This window comes from Littorina saxatilis, linkage group LG2, assembly GCF_037325665.1.
Source record: "Littorina saxatilis isolate snail1 linkage group LG2, US_GU_Lsax_2.0, whole genome shotgun sequence".
NCBI classification, from domain to species: domain Eukaryota; kingdom Metazoa; phylum Mollusca; class Gastropoda; order Littorinimorpha; family Littorinidae; genus Littorina; species Littorina saxatilis.
In genome coordinates, this window is record NC_090246.1 from 52093739 (window position 1) to 52112932 (window position 19194).

Consider the following 19194-nt stretch of genomic DNA (forward strand, 5'->3'; position numbering starts at 1 on the left):
AATTCTGATTCTTTGCAGCGAGATTCGGCCATGACCTATACATAGTACAATATATATGCATTGTAGTAATCTTTTACTTTTCTTCGGAACGGGAAGTACAGACATTGTCATTTTAGTATCTGAATGTCACATTTGTGGCATGAAGAAGTTATTTTGCTCAATTGTTAGTTAGTTCAATAGCGGCTAAACAGGTCAAGAGTATCTAGATTGTACCTGTGCATGCCAGCAGTTTTAGCTAGTAGTAGTACCAGAGTGTTCATCTCTGAAGACATATATATGCGAGTCTGCATTTGTATTGCATGATGTTTATGTTACTATATGTCCCTGTTTCCTCTGCTGCTTTTGCACAGTGAGCTGCCCACCAGGCAAAGAGAACAAGCCTGGATCAAATGTGTGCACGCCTTGTCAGCAAGGTTTCTACAAGAACAAGGAGGCTGCGGTTCTTTGTGACCGGTGTCCTGAAGGCTATGTCACCAGGGTCAATAACTCTGTCGAAAGTGCTGACTGCAACCTCAGTGAGTCCCAATTTGCCGCACTCTTACCATGCAGGATTTGTGGAATCTAATGACTGCTTATTTCTAGCTTTAAGGGAAACGCATTCACGCACACTTACATGCATAAGGAAATGCTGATTAAAAGTTTTCCGGAAATAACTCTGTCAGGATTTTCAATATGGTACCCTTTTGTTTGAAAATATGCACATCGCTTGCTGATCACTGGAAGTTGTTCGCTAAGCCAGTGTGTCAATATAACACTTACCTCGACAGTACTATTCTTGCACATTATCTATTATAGGCCGAAAAAATTGGACAAAACGCTGAGTGGGTACAATTATCTCCCATAACCATGCGCCACCGTGGATCCCAAGCACTGTCCGAGTGCTTCCCCCTTACAGGATGTAGGTGGCGCGTCCTCTTTCTTTTCTCGCGCGTGTCAGACGGCTGTGTTTCTGCTACGCTCCCGGATTATTTTGGACTAAGAGGCTTCTTTTCTGTGTGGACTATCACCTGTTGGATTATTGTGTGTTATTCCACTTCTGGCTTGAGGCTACGTTGTGTTTCCTTCAACTTGTGCCTCCGTTGTTGTGTGGCGGACTCGGCGTGCCTCCCGTCCTACTTCGTGGTGACCGGTCGTCTGCTTCTCGTTTCGCCGCATTCACTTGAGTATTGACCTAAATTTTCTTTGAATTTTGTTAATTCTTGGTCTTTAAGGGTACGTACAGGGCGAGGTAGGATGTCTCGTCCTGTTTTGAGCGGAGTGGCGCAGTGGTTAGAGCGCTTGCCTCTCACGCTGGAGGTCGTGGTTCGTCCCCCACTCGGGGACAAATACAAATACCCGATTTTTCCGAGCGCTCTCCAGTCCACCCAGCTGGAAATGGGTACCTGACCCTATTCAGGGCCGGGGAAGGCAAAGGCAGCGAGGGAGAGGAGATGGGCACCGCCCTCATAAAAAGCTGGCCCCCAGAAAAGTGGAGATCTCTAACATCTCTCTCCCCTACGACCAGATGGTTATGGGAATACCTTTACCTTTTACAGGGCGAGGTAGGATGTCTCGTCCTGTTTTGGGCTCTGGTTCTACGGAACCAGAGTCTGCCGGGGGCAACCCTTCTCCGGGCGCCCAGCGTCATGTTTTGCGCACGGAGAAGGGGACCTTTCGGCGCTCCGACTCTCCCTCCCCAAACGCTTTGCGAGGGAGGGCGGAGAAAGCCTGTTTGAGCAAGCTCAATGCGAGCTTGCTCAAACAGGCTGGGCTTGAGCCTGGGACTTCGGGCGGGGCTGCACCGTCGAAGGTTCGGGGAAGGTCGAGGGGAAAGAAAAAGCTTCTTTCTCCTTCTCCTTCAGTGGAACAGGCTTCCCCCCCTTCGACGCCGTTGTCCGGCCCTCAGTCTCAGGCTTCAGCTCCTCCCGGTTTCAAGCCTGGGGGGAAGCTTTCCTTCTCCTCCCTGGCTCGAATCCGGTAGCAGGTCGATTCCCAACCCTCTTTGGGGGTTGGTGAATCCGATCTAGGGGCTACTGGAGAGACTCAGGTTTTGACAGCCAACGGCCATACCACGTTGAAAACACCGGTTCTCGTCCGATCACCGAAGTTAAGCAACGTCGGGCCCGGTTAGTACTTGGATGGGTGACCGCCTGGGAACACCGGGTGCAGTTGGCATTAAAATCTTCCTTTTCCGGTGCCTCTCCTGTGCTCTCCTCGGTTTCCACCGCTGTGGAAGCCAGGAGGGACACGGGTCCTCCTCTGAACTCCCTCGCTGGGTTGTCTGCTGCTGTTTCGACAGTAGTTTCGGCCTCCTGGGGGGGGGGGAGATCGGAGGAGATGACGGGGTCTCTGAATTCCCTCCCCGCTGGGGTTGGGATGCGAATTGACCCCGTTCAGGGCGGTCCTGTGGGGGCAGGGGTTTTCAGGCTTCGTGCCTACGACCACTGCTACTACGGTTCCCTCTGACGTCCGTGTGACTGGTGGCTGTCCCTCTATGAAACGCTCCGGCCGACTAGTTACTGGACGTGGAGGTGTTCGACAGAACGTGGTACTTCTGTCGAATGGTCAGGGCGACGGGAACATTGTTTCTGTTGCTCAGACCGACACCTCCGACCGGACCGTCTTGACCCCACGCCATTCCTTAGCGTCTGGTGTTCGGGTGACGGATGGTCCTACGGGTCCGGATGGTCCGGACCGGACCACCCGACCACCTCTGTTGGTCCGGATGGTCTGGCACCGAACCGGACCATACCGGACCACCGGACTTACGGGTCCGGATGGTACGGTATGTCCACGTCCGGACCGAACCATCCGAACACTTCTGTGGGTACGGATGGTTCGGTGCCGAACGGGACCTCCGGATGGGACGGGACCGGACCGGACCACCGGACCGGACCACCCTACCGGACCGGATCGGACCACCCGACCACCTCTGTTGGTCCGGATGGTCTGGCACCGAACCGGACCTACGGGTCCGGATGGTACGGTATGTCCACGTCCGGACCGAACCTCCCGAACACTTCTGTGGGTACGGATGGTTCGGTGCCGAACGGGACCTCCGGATGGTACTGGACCTACGGGTCCGGATGGTCCGGTACTGGACCTACGGGTCCGGATGGTCCGGTGCCGGACCACCCGACCACCTCTGTTGGTCTGGATGGTCTGGCACCGAACCGGACCATACCGGACCTACGGGTCCGGATGGTACGGTATGTCCACGTCCGGACCTAACCACCCGAACACTTCTGTGGGTACGATGGTTCGGTGCCGAACGGGACCTCCGGATGGTACGGGACCGGACCGGACCACTGGACCGGACCACCCTACCGGACCGGATCGGCACCCCCGACCGGACCGGACCATTTCTTTTCTGATCAGACCCGATGGGTTCCTGTTCAGTCTATAAATGGCGGGGGTTCGTTGGCTGGGCTGACCCAACAGTCGCAGGGTTGTTGTTTTTCTCCCCCTTCGGCTGCTGGAGACGTTTGTCTTTGGGGCAGGGGTCTTCGCGGCCTCTTGCTTCTGTGGGCGTTTCTTCACAGCCTGCTTCATCGCTTTCGGCTCTGCCCCCTCAAGCTCCCTACACTCCTGCTTTTGAGGAGTTGTCGGGAAGTGAAGAGGAGAGTGAGTCGGAGGACGATAGGGAGGAGGATCAGGGTCGCCCTGAGGTTAACACTGATCCTCTACCCTTGCCGGTTTCTGATGGAACTTCCGAAGCTATGCTTCGTACTTTCCAACAGTACATAACAGACATCACGCGGCGTCTTGACGTCACGGATGCCTCTCTTAAGCGTCTGTCGTCTAGTGTTGACACACAGGACGTGGACCCGGGGTCTGAGGACGAGAGGCAGGAGGCTCGCCCTCGCACAGCTAGAAGGACGTTTGAACAGTTTCAGGACGTCCTTCCCTGAGACGCCCTCTCGTCCTTTGAGTCCGCTTCGGCCCGGGCGCGGGAGGCTCACGCCGCGTCTGCCGGCGGCTCGTTTTATGAACGATCCGGCCGCCGGCAATTCGCGTTCCACCCTAGTCTTAGTGCCACGGTGGAAGCGGCAGCACATCGCCTGAGGAGTACAGATTCACGTGCAAACGCGACCTATGTTCCTCGGGAGGACGCGGGTTCAGTGCCATGCTTTCCTTCGGGAGGCGCACCTCCACTGTTTCCTCGTGTCCAATCTGTTTCGTCCCTCCCTTTTCCCTTTGACTCTCGAACTCTCCCTTTCCAGACTTCGAGTGTTTAGGGTGGGGCTGACGGTGATGTGTTCGTTGGGGAGGTGCCTTCGGTCAAGAAGGTGGAACTGAGCTCTGCTTCGTTCCACAATCTTGAGGCCACCGTTTCTTCCACAGTCGAGGCCCAATCACAGGCCTTGACATGGATGAGCACGCTGTCCACACTGTTGGACCCTCCCGATCGGGCAGAGTCCGATTCCACTCGGGTCCTTGACACGGTTCGAGTGGATCGGGCTTTGCATGCCGTGCGATCGTGCGTGACGTCTGCGGCAGAATTGGCCATTGGAACACGGGTCCACTTTATTGGCCCTGTTCCGTGATCATTTTCTGCCTACTTCTATAGTGCCTCCGGATATGAGGAAGAGTCTGAGGAACACGTTTCCTCAGCCTTCTTCCCTCTTTCATCCGGACACTGTTCGTTCTGTGGTGGAGTCCACACGCCAGAGGAACACTGATTCTCTGATGGTTGGCCTCGCTGCTTCGGCGACGGCGGCGGGGAGTAAGAGAAGTGCTACAGTCACCTCCAGCTCCCAGCCTCAGAAGAAGAAGAAGAAGAAGCCAGTTTCACTGCCTCCTTCTTCCTCCTCTTAGGCGCCTGTCGCGTTCCCAAGCAAGACGAAGGGTGCTCAGACAGGTAAGGGGAAGCAGCACCACCAGGGGGGGTGGTCGCAAGCCTGCGCCTGCCCGCCAGCAGAATTTTCAGTGAGTCCCGGCCCTACGTTGACGCCCCCTCAAGTTGCCCCTTTTTTCGTCCGTCGGTTCCCTTTTTCGGGCCCGTGGCATGTGGGGCAGACTGGTCTCCAACCAGTTTTTCTTGAGGGTGGTGTGGTCGGGGTTTTCTCTACCGCTGTCGTCACAACCTCCTTTGTCCGCTCTACCCTTGACGTTCCCCCCTCCTCGAGACCCTGCCAGATGGCAGGCTCTTCAGGACGAGGTGAACTCGTTGGTCGAGAAGAAGGCGGTCTACCCCCTTTCTCAGCCTTCTCCGGGGTTCTGCTCCCGCCTGTTCACCGTCCCCAAAAAGGACGGCCGGTTCAGGCCGGTGTTGGACCTCTCCACCTTGAACTTGTACCTTCACAGGTGCAAGTTCAAGATGGAAACCCCTTCGTCGATCCGGTTGGCCATCCGGCCAAACGATTGGGCCATGTCTGGGACCTCCAGGATGCTTACTTCCACATCCTGGTGGCCCCGGGGTACCGACATCTGCTCCGGTTCGTTTGGGAGGGCACAGTGTTCGAGTTTCGGGCCCTCCCATTCGGCCTGTCCTTGGCCCCTCTGATTTTCAACGGGGACAACAACACCACATGCTTAGCTTACCTTCGCCACCAGGGGGGCACCAATTCTCGGTCCCTCTCCCTGTTGGCGGAGGAGATTCTGCTCTGGTGCCAGACCAATCAGGTCCGGATGTCAGTCCAGTTCGTTCCGGGGAAACTGAACGCCCTGGCCGACATTCTCAGTCGGGGCGATCAGGTTCTCTCCACAGAATGGACCATCGCTCACAACGTTCTACAGCGTCTGTGGGCAAGGTGGGACCGTCCTCTGATCGATCTGTTCGCAACTCGATTCAGCGCTCGGCTTCCCAGGTACGTCAGCCCCTTTCGAGACATGAATGCGTTCCACTTGGACGCATTCACTCTCTTGTGGAGGCTCCTCGATGCTTACGCCTATCCCCCGACATCTCTGATTCCGAGGGTGCTGGCAAAATATCTGCAGGAACGACCAAGACTGATTTTGGTCGCGCCTTACTGGCCAACAGCTCCGTGGTTTCCAGATCTTCGCGGTCTCACCCACGTAGACCCTCTACCTCTGGATCTGGACGGGGGAGGTCTGCTCCAGCCTCGATCATGCCTCCCTCATCCACGTCCAGAGAGTCTGTGCTTGACCGCATGGCTCTTGTGCGCTCCAAACTGCTTGCACTAGGATTGCACAAGAGTTCAGTAGAGTTTTCCTTGAACGCTAAGAGGCGATCAACTATCAGCTCTACGACTTACGCTGGAGAGCTTGGGCCACCTTCGCCTTGTCCAAGGGGATAAAGCCGCTTTATCCCTCAACACAGGACTTGGTCAACTTCCTGGTGGAAGTGTATCAAAAGAAGAGTCTTTCTTCTAAGACTCTTCTTGGATACAGATCTGCCATCGCTTCCACGATTGCGGCCGCTACTGGTCGCAGACCTGAACACTTGATCAGGTCCTCCCTCATCGCTAATGTCCTTTCGGGTATTAGCAATGCAGCGGTGTCTAAACCTCGGGTTTCATTTCCCAAGGGGGATGTCTTTCTGGTCCTCAAACTCCTGCGTAGCAATGAGTTTGAACCCCTGGCAGGCATCAGTATCAAGTTGCTGATTTTTAAGACTAATTGTTCCTCATCGCTTTAGCCACTTGCCGTAGACTCAGTGGTATTCAAGCTTTGAGTGGCCTGGACTTTGACATTGAGTTCACCACACAGCAGTGGTTGCCAGCATGGTCACGTCAGTCTAAGGTATGTTTCTTGGGTATATTTTCTTTTACGGTAGTACTGTTCGAAAATTGCCTGGGTATCTTAATCCTTGGATTTAAGTGATTTTGATTAAGGAGTTTAATACTCTACATATCACCCTCACACCACTCTGGTATTCTGTGCAAGAATAGTACTGTCGAGGTAAGTGTTATATTGACTGTAAGGCTTCTTTTTAAGCCTACTGTCTATATGATACTTACCGAGACAGTACTATTAGAGTTTCCCTCCCGCCTCCCCTCTTGATATGTTATGGGCTTTTTGAGGGTTTGCAGCTCATAAAGAAAGAGGACGCGCCACCTACATCCTGTAAGGGGGAAGCACTCGGACAGTGCTTGGGATCCACGGTGGCGCATGGTTATGGGAGATAATTGTACCCACTCAGCGTTTTGTCCAATTTTTTCGGCCTATAATAGATAATGTGCAAGAATAGTACTGTCTCGGTAAGTATCATATAGACAGTAGGCTTAAAAAGAAGCCTTACAGTTTTCCTAAACTCTAGTGACCTGAAGCCAAACTACCCCACGTGACCTCACTACTGGCCAGCGATCATTTTAGCAATAAATTGTGAACTCTGGTGAACTCATGAAGGGGTCTCATTTTGTGCGTGCACTGCATAACATACACATCTGAGTTAGTTGTTTGTTCTGATCGCAGGATAAAGCAGAACAGAAGCGGGGTACATGCTCGGCCTTGTTTTGAGAAGCTCTTCCAAGTAATTGGGCCTCTTCTTCTTCTTCTTCGTTCATGGGCTGAAACTCCCATGTTCACTCATGTTTTTGCATGAGTGGGGTTTTACGTGTATGATCGTTTTTACCCCGCCATTCAGGCAGCATACGCCAATTTGGGGGGAAGCATGCTGGGTATTTTGGTGTTTCTATAACCCACCGAACTCTGACATGGATTACAGGATCTTTTTCGTGCGCACTTGGTCTTGTGCTTGCGGGTACACACGAAGGGGGATAAGGCACTAGCAGGTCTGCACATAAGTTGACCTAGGAGATCGGAAAAATCTCCACCCTTAACCCACCAGGCGGCCGTGGCCGGGAATCGAACTGACGACCTTCCGATTAAGAGGCCGACGTCTTACCACCCCGCCACTGCGCCCGTCTAAAAGGGCCTCTTACTCTACAAGACCGCTGAAAATCCTGACGGAGTTATTTTCGAACATCGTCTATTTACAGTGATCGCGCTAGGTATTTTTCAAACCGGTATGACGTCATGAGCTGGCTACAAGGCTCTCACGAAAATCGGTAAGCTTGCCAAGGCAACCAGTAAAAGACAAACAATGACTTACAATACATTAAATCAATGTTTATCAATGTCAGTGATATGCGGACGTTCCCCCCCCCCCCCCCCCCCCCCAAAGCAACTGTCGCACAACTTGACAGTGACACATCAGCAGCCGCTGTGAGAGAGAGAGAGAGAGAGAGAGAGAGAGAGAGAGAGAGAGAGAGAGAGAGAGAGAGAGAGAGACTTCCGAAATAAAATAGGAAAGCAAATAGTAATCACGAAACTGGAAGACTTACTCACTAGTTACTTACTGTTACAGTTTCACTTTCGCCTATTCTTTGTTGTCAAAAAGTTTTCACGCGCAGAGCCGATGTCAAAATCCCTGAGTGACTTGCGATGAACCGGGAACCGAAAGAAATGGCGCGAAAATTATGATGTCTGATGTCTGTGTGTGTAGATCTTTTTCTCGGCGACAAGAAAGATTTCTCCGCTCCCTGACCACCTACATTGCTCAAATAATCTGCTAGCAAATACTTTAGATCTGGCACAATCGTACTGAAAGACATTTCGGAGCTCGCCTCCTTGTTATTTTTGACGTCATGTTTGACACCTTGACATCAAGTGTCATCAATGGAGACATAATCGCAACATTGTAGCGCTGTCACAACAAGCCATCCAAATCTCTCTCTCTCTCTCTCTCTCTCTCTCTCTCTCTCTCTCTCTCTCTCTCTCTCTCTCTCTCTCTCTGTCTGTCTCTCTCTCTCTCTTCTCTCTCCCTCCCTCGTACTGACAAACGATTTTTGTAATTACTACTTTTTTTTTACCGGTCAAACCAAATAACAATCGGTACGTCTGACCGACATCCACTTTTTTTTCCGGTATTGGCGAATCTTAACCGGTAAAATACCGGAAATTACCGGTAAACGCGATCCCTGCTATTTAGAGTTGCTCTCAAAAGTTTCAAGGTTGTGGGTCAAATGGTCTGATGGGAGATGTGACATTATATTGAGTGAGCGCCAGACTCTGCTTATTTTGACCCTTTAGATTTTTACTTTCGGGGGTTACTCGTAACTAAAAAGATCTATAGAAACTTACCTTTGACAGCTAGAGATATGAAGACAGTAATTACAGCCAGGATCAGGGCATGAATGTGTTCATGAAATAAATAAATGTAGTGTGCCTTTGCAAGTGTGGCTTGATGGCAAAGAGGGTCATTTTTTTTCAAATAATTTGTTGAGTTCATGCATGATCATTCCAGAAAATGTCCTGTCTGCAGGTCAAACAGTCATGACTTTTATGTTCTCTCCAAAATGTGTTCCAAAGGACCCCTCAAAAATGGTCAATGACACAAGCAAATTCCACCATGATGATTGCCCCTGATCCTGTCTGCAATTGCTGTCTTCAGGTCAACTATTGTCTGTCGGCTGTTGTTGTTTTTTATAGTCAGACTCGCAAATAACTCCAGAGGTAAAAATCTGGAGGACTTGAATTGGGTGAATGGGGCACACACTCAATGTCACATCTTACACAGCTATTGCTTCATTGTGTTGTTCTACAGAGTATGACATTACGCTTATTGATGAGTGGGAAAGCATTCATGACTGAAACTTAGAGAATAGGCCTGACTGTATGGTCATACTGTAGATAGGTCTATGTTTTGGTGTTTTTTTTCCCATTGAGCAAAGTTTTATATATTTGTTCTGAAAAGTGATGTTTCTTTGGGAAGAAAATGTCCACACTTAACCTCTTCACTGCCACAGCATAACAGCATTTTGGTATTGCTGTGTGCCAGGGCAAAATTTTGCTTTCTTCGGTAGGTTCACTAATCTGTTCACTGCTCGATCATTTATTGAGATATCTCTTAGATCTTTGGCATGTGTTTTGCTTATACCCTTGGCTATTATGTGATGACATGATCATTGGACTTTGTTTGTGATTGTTATAGTAACAATTTATATAATGACCATTTTTGTCAAAAATTACTGTTTCCGGACTTACACACACACATTGCAGCATGTAAAACCACACAAAACACTGCTAAAACTGGTGTCAAACATCAGGTACTCACATTACAGCCCATAAAAGTATTCTTCTGTGTGGTAATCTATTAATCACTTCTTGTAGAGCTTCCAGAACACTGTATCGCTTGAAAACAGGTCTACGAGTTGAGGTCCGACTTTCGGCCGCCATTGTGAATTCTAGGCTATGGTTGTACAAGTCTAACAAAGTTTTCAACACGTGGTAGTAAGCCAGTAACTTATCCGAACGGTCAATGGGAAAGAACTGTGTTTAGAACCCCATACAAGAACTTGGACAGTGGTTACCTCCCATTTAGTTTTCAGAAATGTCCTGAAATGTTGCCGACGCAAATCCCATGTAATAGCTACGGTTATGGGCGTAGGACAAACCAAAAATGACCACGTAATACCTACGGGGTGGGCAGTGAAGTTGTTAAAGATTGCTTTACAGTTTATGGGTACACTGTCCTAAACCACAGGCGGGTAGTATCAAGTGTTTCTTGCATTCAAATAAGCAAATTATATATATATATATAATATCAAGAGCGAGAATGCATAGAAATTACGTCATGAGCAAGGGAGATCATCCTTTACTCTGTGTGTGTCTCCGCCGCCTACATTCCTACGTGGAATTTTGAAAGCAGGGAGCACACTAGAGGTAATGGAAGAGGAGGGGGTAAGAATTAGATCTAGAAAGAACTCTTCACAGACAGCCTACTGGAGAATCAATATATATTGTGTGTGTGTGTGTGGGGTGTTTATTGGAATTGTAAAGCGCTTTGAGCTGTGAATCGGGACTTCCGCTATAAAACAGTGATTTATTATTAATATAAAAATGGGTTGTTCTATTGCCATCTCTGATCAAGCATTGTTGACAACTCTTGTCAACAGGAGCCTGTGAACCTGGATCATACGCCAGTGAAGACAGCTGTGTGGCGTGTCCCTTTGGGCAGTACCAACCCATGAAGTGGCAGGAGCAGTGTCTCCAGTGCAGCAGCGGTTTCACCACGTATAGGCGGGGCGCTGACAGTCAAGACCTCTGTATCCGTAAGCTTGACATTTTGCCATCCCTGCAGAACAATTATCAGCAGAGCCAATTGGCACATTAAAGCCTGCTAAAGTGTCCTGAAGTGTACTACATTGGAACACCCCCTTTTAATACCCCCTAGTTAAAGACGCCCCCCTCCTACCCCCCACTCCCCTAGTTTAGACTTTTTTCAGATTTTCTGGGTTTTTTTAAACTTTTCATTTTTGGCTTTTTCCTGTGGTACAAAGCTGTTTCGTATTGTTATGCTACTCTTACACTGTGCCAAATTTCCCTTGCGAATAGAGTTTTCCAATTATTCGCAATGATCGAGACATGGTCGCAAGACATTCGTAAATGTTTTTAACCATTCGCCACCATTCCTCTCTTGTTCCTAATATTCGCAAGGAAGTCATATTCTTAACTTTTTCGCAACGTACTCGTAAGTATTCGCAAGCCCATGTATTTGTAACGCTCGCAAGGCACTCGCAACCATTCGTTATGCCTGTCTTACACTGTGCCGAAGATCCTTGCGAACATTCGTAATCATCACAATGTATTTGTAACGCTCGCAAGGCATTCGTAAGCCATCGTTTTGCCTGTCTAACACTGTGCTGAATATCCTTGCGAATATGAACAGGTTGTATTCGGCAAAAAAATGTGATGAATCTACAGGAAAAATATTGACCATTCGAAGCCTTACGAATCCTTGCGAATGTCTTACTAATGGTTGCGAGTGCTTGCAAATGTGCACCGATCGTTGCGAATGCCTTGCGAGCGCTACAAATACCTTTACGATGATTACGAATGGCTTGTAAATACTTACGAGTACGTTGCGAAAAAGTGAAGAATATGCCTTCCTTGCGAATATTAGGAGCATGTTGCTAATATTCGCAACAAGATACGAATGGTGACGAATGGTTAAGAACATTTACGAATGTCTTGCGACCATGTCCCGATCATTATGAATTACAGTGTAAGATCAGTATTACGAACAATGCAAATTGCATGATCGCTTTATTCGTCAAATGTTTGCAAGCACTTGCAAGGCCACTCGCAACGTTCTTAATACATCCGTAAGAAATTCTTTTACGAATTTGTATGCATTCGCAATGATCAGTAGAAATTCGCAAGCACTTACAAGGGTTCATAAGACATTCGCAAGGATTCGTAAGGCTTCGAATTTTCAATATTTTGTCCTGTCCATTTGTCTCTTTTTTTGTTGAATACAACATGTTCATATTTGCAAGGATATTCAGCACAGTGTAAGACATGTATTACAAAAAAAAATGGTGACATAATATTCTGATCTTTATGATACCAGTTTTACATTTGGTGTTGTAGACCTTCTGTTAAAGACAAATGATCGTGACACTGTTCATGATTGTCAAAGTCAGGCAGGTATACAGACCAGAAGTACTGTAAGATTGTGTGATGATGACACTATGAAAGACGGGTACTTTTATTTGGTAACTCTCATCTCCAGGTGACTGCCCACCCGGCCAGGAGTATGACAACGCCACTCAGACCTGCAAGCCATGCCCCGTAGGTTACTATAACGATGACCGTGACCCAAATCTCTACTTGTGCACACTCTGCGACATAGATTTCATCACATCCGGAACAGGAACTACGTCTGCCGATGCCTGCAATATCCGTAAGTTGTTGTTCATTGTCCTTGCTTTGGATGCATGCAAATGTAACCGAGTGCCGAAACACCACAATCACCTTTGGAGGCGAAGTCCAATCAAACAGGATTGAGAATTTTAGAGCTTATTTCTAAGCCCTATAAAAACTGTTATGCATTCGCACAGGAATCCATGAACATACAGAGAGACAAAAGCCGCCAGACCCCATCACAAACAGAACTCTACAATCCACAGGTGTTGCCTTGCGAGCTATAAATAGCTCGCAACTTCTAAGGCGAACAACTCTGCAGAGTCTGCTGTGAAGGGCGACGGTAGTCTCCCTGTCACACATACATAATGCTTGTCAGTTCAACTTCTCTTCTGTTCCATCAGTTCAATCCAACTCGGGGGCCTTCTCTGTGTATACATGTTTTGTAGCTCAGAATGTTAAGGGACGTTCAGGTTCCAGGAATACTTTTTCGTCTTCTGCATTCATGGGCTGAAACTGCCAGGTACACTCAACTTTTTGTTGTTGCACGAGTGGGTTTTCACGTGTACGACCGTTTTTACATCGCCATTTAGGCAGCCATACACTGCTTTCAGGGGAGGTTCTAGTAATGTGTGTATATATACATATCATTCTGGTTGCCTTCCCTGATGGTGGTAGGGAAAAGAGAAGAATTTTATGGTTTTTAGCTTTTTATTTCTGGCTTTTCGCTCTGGTACAAAGGTATTTTGTGTTACCAGTTCTAGTATAGTCTGTGCTCTTTTCACCTCTCCTCAGGTAACTGCACAGTGATGGGTCAGTATCGTGACATGGCGGACAACGTGTGCCGGGACTGTCCACGCGGCCAGTGGCAGAACCAGAAGTGGCAGACTACATGTCAAGACTGTAATGTGGGCCTGACCACCAGATACACCGGCACGTCAAACCGTTCTGAGTGTCAATGTAAGCATGCTTCCTCTCATTTGGTGCCAAAAGAAAAATGTCCATGTTCGTGTAAAATGAAAATGGACATTTAAGTTTTCTTATGTTATCTTATCTTATCTTATTTAGCATTTGAGATATTTGATTTGTGTGTGTGTGTGGGGGGGGGGGGGGATGTCTCTTTTGCAAGGTTTGGTAATGGCCAAAGATTTCTGAGTCCTCTCCTGGTACCTCTTTTCTTCAGTAATCTTGAAAGGTTCTGAAGTTTGTTTTTAACCATTAACTGATTTGGAGCATTTTCAGTTAAATCAATGAAACAAATTGTGGCAACAACAGTAGTTTGCTCTTGCTTTTCATCTTCATGGCAAAAGTGTAAAGGACATACAGGTAAGGCGTCCGCCCCGTGAGCGGGAGGTCGTGGGTTCGAACCCCGGCCGGGTCATACCTAAGACTTTAAAATTGGCAATCCAGTGGCTGCTCCGCCTGGCGTCTGGCATTATGGGGTTAGTGCTAGGACTGGTTGGTCCGGTGTCAGAATAATGTGACTGGGTGAGACATGAAGCCTGTGCTGCGACTTCTGTCTTGTGTGTGGCGCACGTTATATGACAAAGCAGCACCGCCCTGATATGGCCCTTCGTGGTCGGCTGGGCGTTAAGCAAACAAACAAACAAACAAAACAAATACGACATACAGGAAGTAAGTAGTAACCAAACAAAAAACAAGACACAGACAAGGTTTTAAAGCTCATGCTTGTCAATATCACATGAGTGGCAAATGTTAATTTGTACTATAGTGGTACCTGTGATTTGAAGCTCCTCTGATGAGAGGACCCCTCCCAATAAAGGCTTCCATCTGTAGTCCCTTTGTTTATTATCATGACCAAAATATACCTGTCATGAAAGCTAGGCCACCTGCAATGTAGGGACACTCTTGTTGGTCAGAAGGGAGTCTTTTTGTTGCAGGTACTTACTCAACTATCTTCAGCAAGTTTCCTCATCATTGTGACATATTCAAAGAAATTTTAAAGAACATATATAAGCATTGTTAGCTTTGTCTTTTTGATAGGGAATTTCATCTTTAATAAGCTTTCCATGTGTTGCAAAATGCTATCTTTTCCAAGATAATAGGAATGGGATTACGAGACTGTGATCTCTCCATATAGTACAAGATTTTCTGTGTCACTGAGAGAACTGTCATTATATATGGACTGAAGAAGACAGACAGGGCTAGGAGAAAATACAGGAATTGTATTTCATGGATTCATTGTGAGTCAGTATGTTTCCTGTCTATCCAGATGACTGTCCAGCGGGTCAGCAGCTTGGTCCAGACAACACCTGCAACGACTGCATCAAGGGAACGTACAGGAACAAAACAGACAGCTGGGAGTGCCAGCCGTGTGCAACAGGCCTTACCACACCCGGCAGAGGCGCTGTCTCACGACAGGAATGTAGTGTGTGTGAGTATCATTTAGAAGAGGTTCTGTAAAACCAAGCATTGTGAGTATGTTGACCTGTCGATGACAACAATCAGGTCTTTGAGGAAAGGCAGGGCATGTCAGTTCTCGTACAAATTATAATGAGAGGGAGAATAAACCAAGAAGATAAAAGTAAAAAGCAAAATCCTATTCCTAGTTCTGTATTCTTAATTTGGGTTTCTTCTGTGTGACACAACTATAAACATGTAATTTAATTACTATGTTCTTTTGGTGTGGGCTTCTCCAATGTAAACATGTAGAAGATTTAAAGATTTTTAGCGAGTGCTGAGTGTTTGTTTTTACTGTTTTGTTTTTCCACAACAGGAGTATAAACTCTGTGTGTGTGTACATGTGTGTGTGTGTGTGTTGTGTGTGTGTGTGTGTGTGTGTTGTGTCTGTGTGCAGCTACGTGTGGCAAGGGCAACTATTTCAACAATAACGCCCAGCAGCAGAGGTGTGAGATGTGCCCTCAGAACTCCTACCAGGACCTGGAGGGACAGTTTAATTGTAAACCCTGTCCTGACCGTACACAGACAAGCCAACCTGGGGCGGACATGGCTTCCAAATGCATTGGTCAGTTGATTTGCACTTTGTTGAGTGTATGTTTCTGTGCTGCTGCAGGGCAATGTCAAGATAGGCCTCTGTTAGTACAGGCTGAGTTTAATTCATTTTGTCATTGTGTGTGTGTGTGTGTGTGTGTGTGTGTGTGTGTGTGTGTGTGTGTGTGTATGAATGTGTGTGCGTGCGTGTGTGTGCGTGAGTGTATGCATATTATTGTGTGTTTAGCTTGAGTGTGAGAACTGAAAGAGGGCTCACTGACAAAAACTAAACATTTAAGTTTTGTATAACCTCTTTCGCATCTTGAAAGTATGACTCTTTTTGTTTGCCACGGATTTTGATTTAAATTTGTATAAAGTCAAATGATTTTGTTGCCTTTTCAAGCATCAGTCACATCAAAATTATAAAGAAAGAGGTTGTGGAATTATTGCAGCCTCAGATCCTGCTTTTATTTACAGTAGAACCCTCCATTTAAGATTTAAGACCTTGTTTTTTAAGAATTTCTGTTGAGAACCTGTGTACATGTACCCCCATTTTAAGACCCCTTCCTTTGTAAGACCTGGTTTTCTCACATATGTGACCCTCCACCACGGAATGAGTCGCATGTCACCTTTGCATGATTTTCATATTTTTACATTTTCATAACGAGATTTTTATGCTCTATTCAGTGGTGAAAACCGTTTTAGAAAAGAGCTATAAGCCTGTGACTAAGGTGACCCACACACTGTTACCAGGCACTCCCTGGACTTATATCAAGCCTAGTGCAGAACCGCGCGAGGTGACATGCGACTCATTTCGTGGTGGAGGGTCACATATTGGGTCTTGAAAGGGGGGTTCCACTGTACTTTGTTTCTGTGTGTGTACAGACCGGTGTCAGACAACAGCAAACACGTGCGATGAGAACGCCAGCTGTGCCAGTACCACCACCGGTGTCACATGTGTCTGTAACAGCGGTTACATCGACAAAGATCAAGCTTGCCAACGTCAGTAATGTTACATCAAATTACATTTAGTTAAATCACATTGGATTTGTGATGCTTAAACTGTAGCACCATCCTTTCTGTATAAAACAAACTCAGTCTTGTTTAGTAGATGCTACGTGTGAACTGGTCTTACGATGCAGAAAATGTGCATGGTAGTAAGTGGAGAACGGGGTAACAAAAAGTTTGGGGTTTTTGTTAAGCACTTATCTTGATATTCTATTTGGCAGGTAAGAATGCTTCAGTGTTACCATACTTGCAGTGATAACAGTAATTACAATGGCTTACTCAGTCTACGATATGCAACTTAATTTGATTGAATGGAAAGACTGTGAGTATATTTGTTGGTGGCTTTTGTTGTTGTTGCAGACATATGTGACGTTGTTGGTTACTGTCAGAATGGTGCAGGATGTGACAGGGAGACAAAGAAGTGTATCTGCAAGGAAAACTATGATGGCGATAAATGTGAACTTAGATCAGGTATAATACAGCACCACCAATCAACTGATGTTCTCTGTCTCTTGATCTCTCTCTCTCTCTCTACCGGCACGGTTGGCCTAGTGGTAAGGCGTCCGCCCCGTGATCGGGAGGTCGTGGGTTCGAACCCCGGCCAGGTCATACCAAAGACTTTAAAATTGGCAATCTAGTGGCTGTTCCGCCTGGCGTCTGGCATTATGGGGTTAGTGCTAGGACGGGTTGGTCCGGTGTCAGAATAATGTGACTGGGTGAGCCTGTGCTGCGACTTCTGTCTTGTGTGTGGCGCACGTTATATGTCAAAGCAGCACCGCCCTGATATGGCCCTTCGTGGTCGGCTGGGCGTTAAGCAAACAAACAAACAAACAAACTCTCTCTCTCTTACTCGTCTTTGGCTCTCTGTATCTCTCTAATCCCCCTCTCCTTCTTCTGGCTCTCTGTCTCCCTCTCTTTCTATATCTCTCTCCCTCCCCCCCCCCCCCCTCTCTTCTTTGGCTCTACATCTCCCTTGTTAGATATGTATCTCTTTAATCCCCCCCCCCCCTCTCTTTTTTCTGGCTCTCTGTCTATTATCTCTCCCCCCCCCCCCCCCATGAGAGAGAAAATGAAAGTTTTACGCCCTCACGGCAAAGCCATTAGGGGCATGTTACACGGGAAATCCCGGCTTTGTATGAAAATAACAAATAAAAATGCGGGGGGGGGGGGGGGGGGGGGGGGGGGGGATGTAGACAGCTGGCTGCCGGCTGCTAGAGGAGACCTGAAATGGGCTAGGGACCTGGTTGGGTCGTCTTGGGTCAGTGCTGAAATGGTTACTTTTTTGGCTGTTGGCAGAACGGACACCCGGGCTTCATATTTTTGCATGCATGTATTCGTGTTTCCAAGGCCTGAGGCTTTCGCTGTGACCCTGGGATCTTTATCGTGCGCATGTGTATGCGTGCACACGGGGGTGTTCGGACACCGAGGAGAGTCTGCACAAAGTTGACTCTGGGACACACTTCCCGCGCCGAACTTGGGGGTTGAACCCACGCTGATAGTAACAACCGGTTTTAAAGCCAGCGCCTCTACCGACTGGGCAAGCTCCCCCCCCCCCCCCCCAATTTGTTGGGGTCTCCCCCCCCCCCCTCTCTGTTATTTGCCTCTTTATCTTTTTCTCTATATATCTGTCTGTCAGTCTCTCTATCTGTCTCTGTCTCTGGTATTTATGCCTCTCTATTTTCATCTTATTTGCACTTGACTCTCTTTCCCCTCTACCCTACATTCCTATGTACACACTTCGATCCTCGCCAGAAAGTTTTCAGTTCACTTCTGACTATGTCTATCTCCATGGGTACACCTGTTTTGCTGTTTTAAGTAAAAGTCCTGATTTTGTTTTCTTTGTCTCTGCACGTTTCCTTGTCCTGACCCCCCCCCCCCCCCCCCCCAGACACAAATGTTTGTGTGTGTGTGTCTCTCTCTCTCTCTCTCTCTCTCTCTCTCTCTCTCTCTCTCTCTCTCTCTCTCTCTCTCTCTCTCTCTCTCTCTCTCTCTGTGAACCGCTTCATGCCCCAACCCTTGTGATGTCTCACAATATTTAAGTAATGGATGAAGTAAAAGAGTTTCACATTTGTTAACTGCTCCAGTTGTGGTGAAGGTACATAAACTGTTGACTTTGTCCAGATCCGCAGAAGGCAGGTCTTGGTGAGAAAGACATCATCATTGTGGCTGTGGTTACCACCTTGGCTTTCCTTCTCTTCCTCATCCTTCTGATTGTCTGTTGCTGCATCATGGCTAGGTAAGCTTTCATTCACACTGTTACATGTTTGGTTTGTTACATGTAGCAGAAACTGTGCTCAGTGTAGGTGAGAACATTACGCTGCAGTGCAAGACAGGCACTTGTAAACATGTCTTGATAACATGTTCTTCTTGAACAATTTATACGATTTTACAGTAAAATATGGTACTGTTGACTGGAATAAAGTTGTGTCAGTTAATGTACATCAGTACACAGGGCATTCGCTTGTGTTCACTGTTCATTGTCACAGTCAATGCCCTTGCAATTTTCCTAACTAAATCTTATATAGCTGGAAAACGCGCAACCTTTTCATGCTGGCAAAGCTTCTTACCTAATACCGTTTAAATTGCTCAACTCTGTGGTGCATCATTTGAGAATTATATTTGCACTTTAATGACATGATTGAT

The 19194-nt window shown here is 47.6% G+C and overlaps 1 protein-coding gene and 1 non-coding gene across 6 annotated transcripts in view; both read left to right on the forward strand.

The window, feature by feature from the left end:
- LOC138959186 (uncharacterized) overlaps nucleotides 1–19194 on the forward strand; it is a 238685-nt gene that overhangs the window by 214413 nt on the left and 5078 nt on the right. For all 5 annotated transcript variants that reach the window (XM_070330571.1, XM_070330570.1, XM_070330574.1 and 2 more), the window contains 9 exons: nucleotides 351–515; nucleotides 10842–10997; nucleotides 12461–12631; nucleotides 13387–13551; nucleotides 14825–14986; nucleotides 15410–15577; nucleotides 16429–16545; nucleotides 16912–17022; nucleotides 18673–18787. In XM_070330571.1, coding sequence (XP_070186672.1) covers nucleotides 351–515; nucleotides 10842–10997; nucleotides 12461–12631; nucleotides 13387–13551; nucleotides 14825–14986; nucleotides 15410–15577; nucleotides 16429–16545; nucleotides 16912–17022; nucleotides 18673–18787 — 1330 coding nt within the window. The remainder of the gene's footprint in view (nucleotides 1–350; nucleotides 516–10841; nucleotides 10998–12460; nucleotides 12632–13386; nucleotides 13552–14824; nucleotides 14987–15409; nucleotides 15578–16428; nucleotides 16546–16911; nucleotides 17023–18672; nucleotides 18788–19194) is intronic.
- Nucleotides 2036–2154, forward strand: LOC138960507 (5S ribosomal RNA). The gene has a single exon (XR_011453989.1). It is a non-coding gene; the product is annotated as a 5S ribosomal RNA (ribosomal RNA).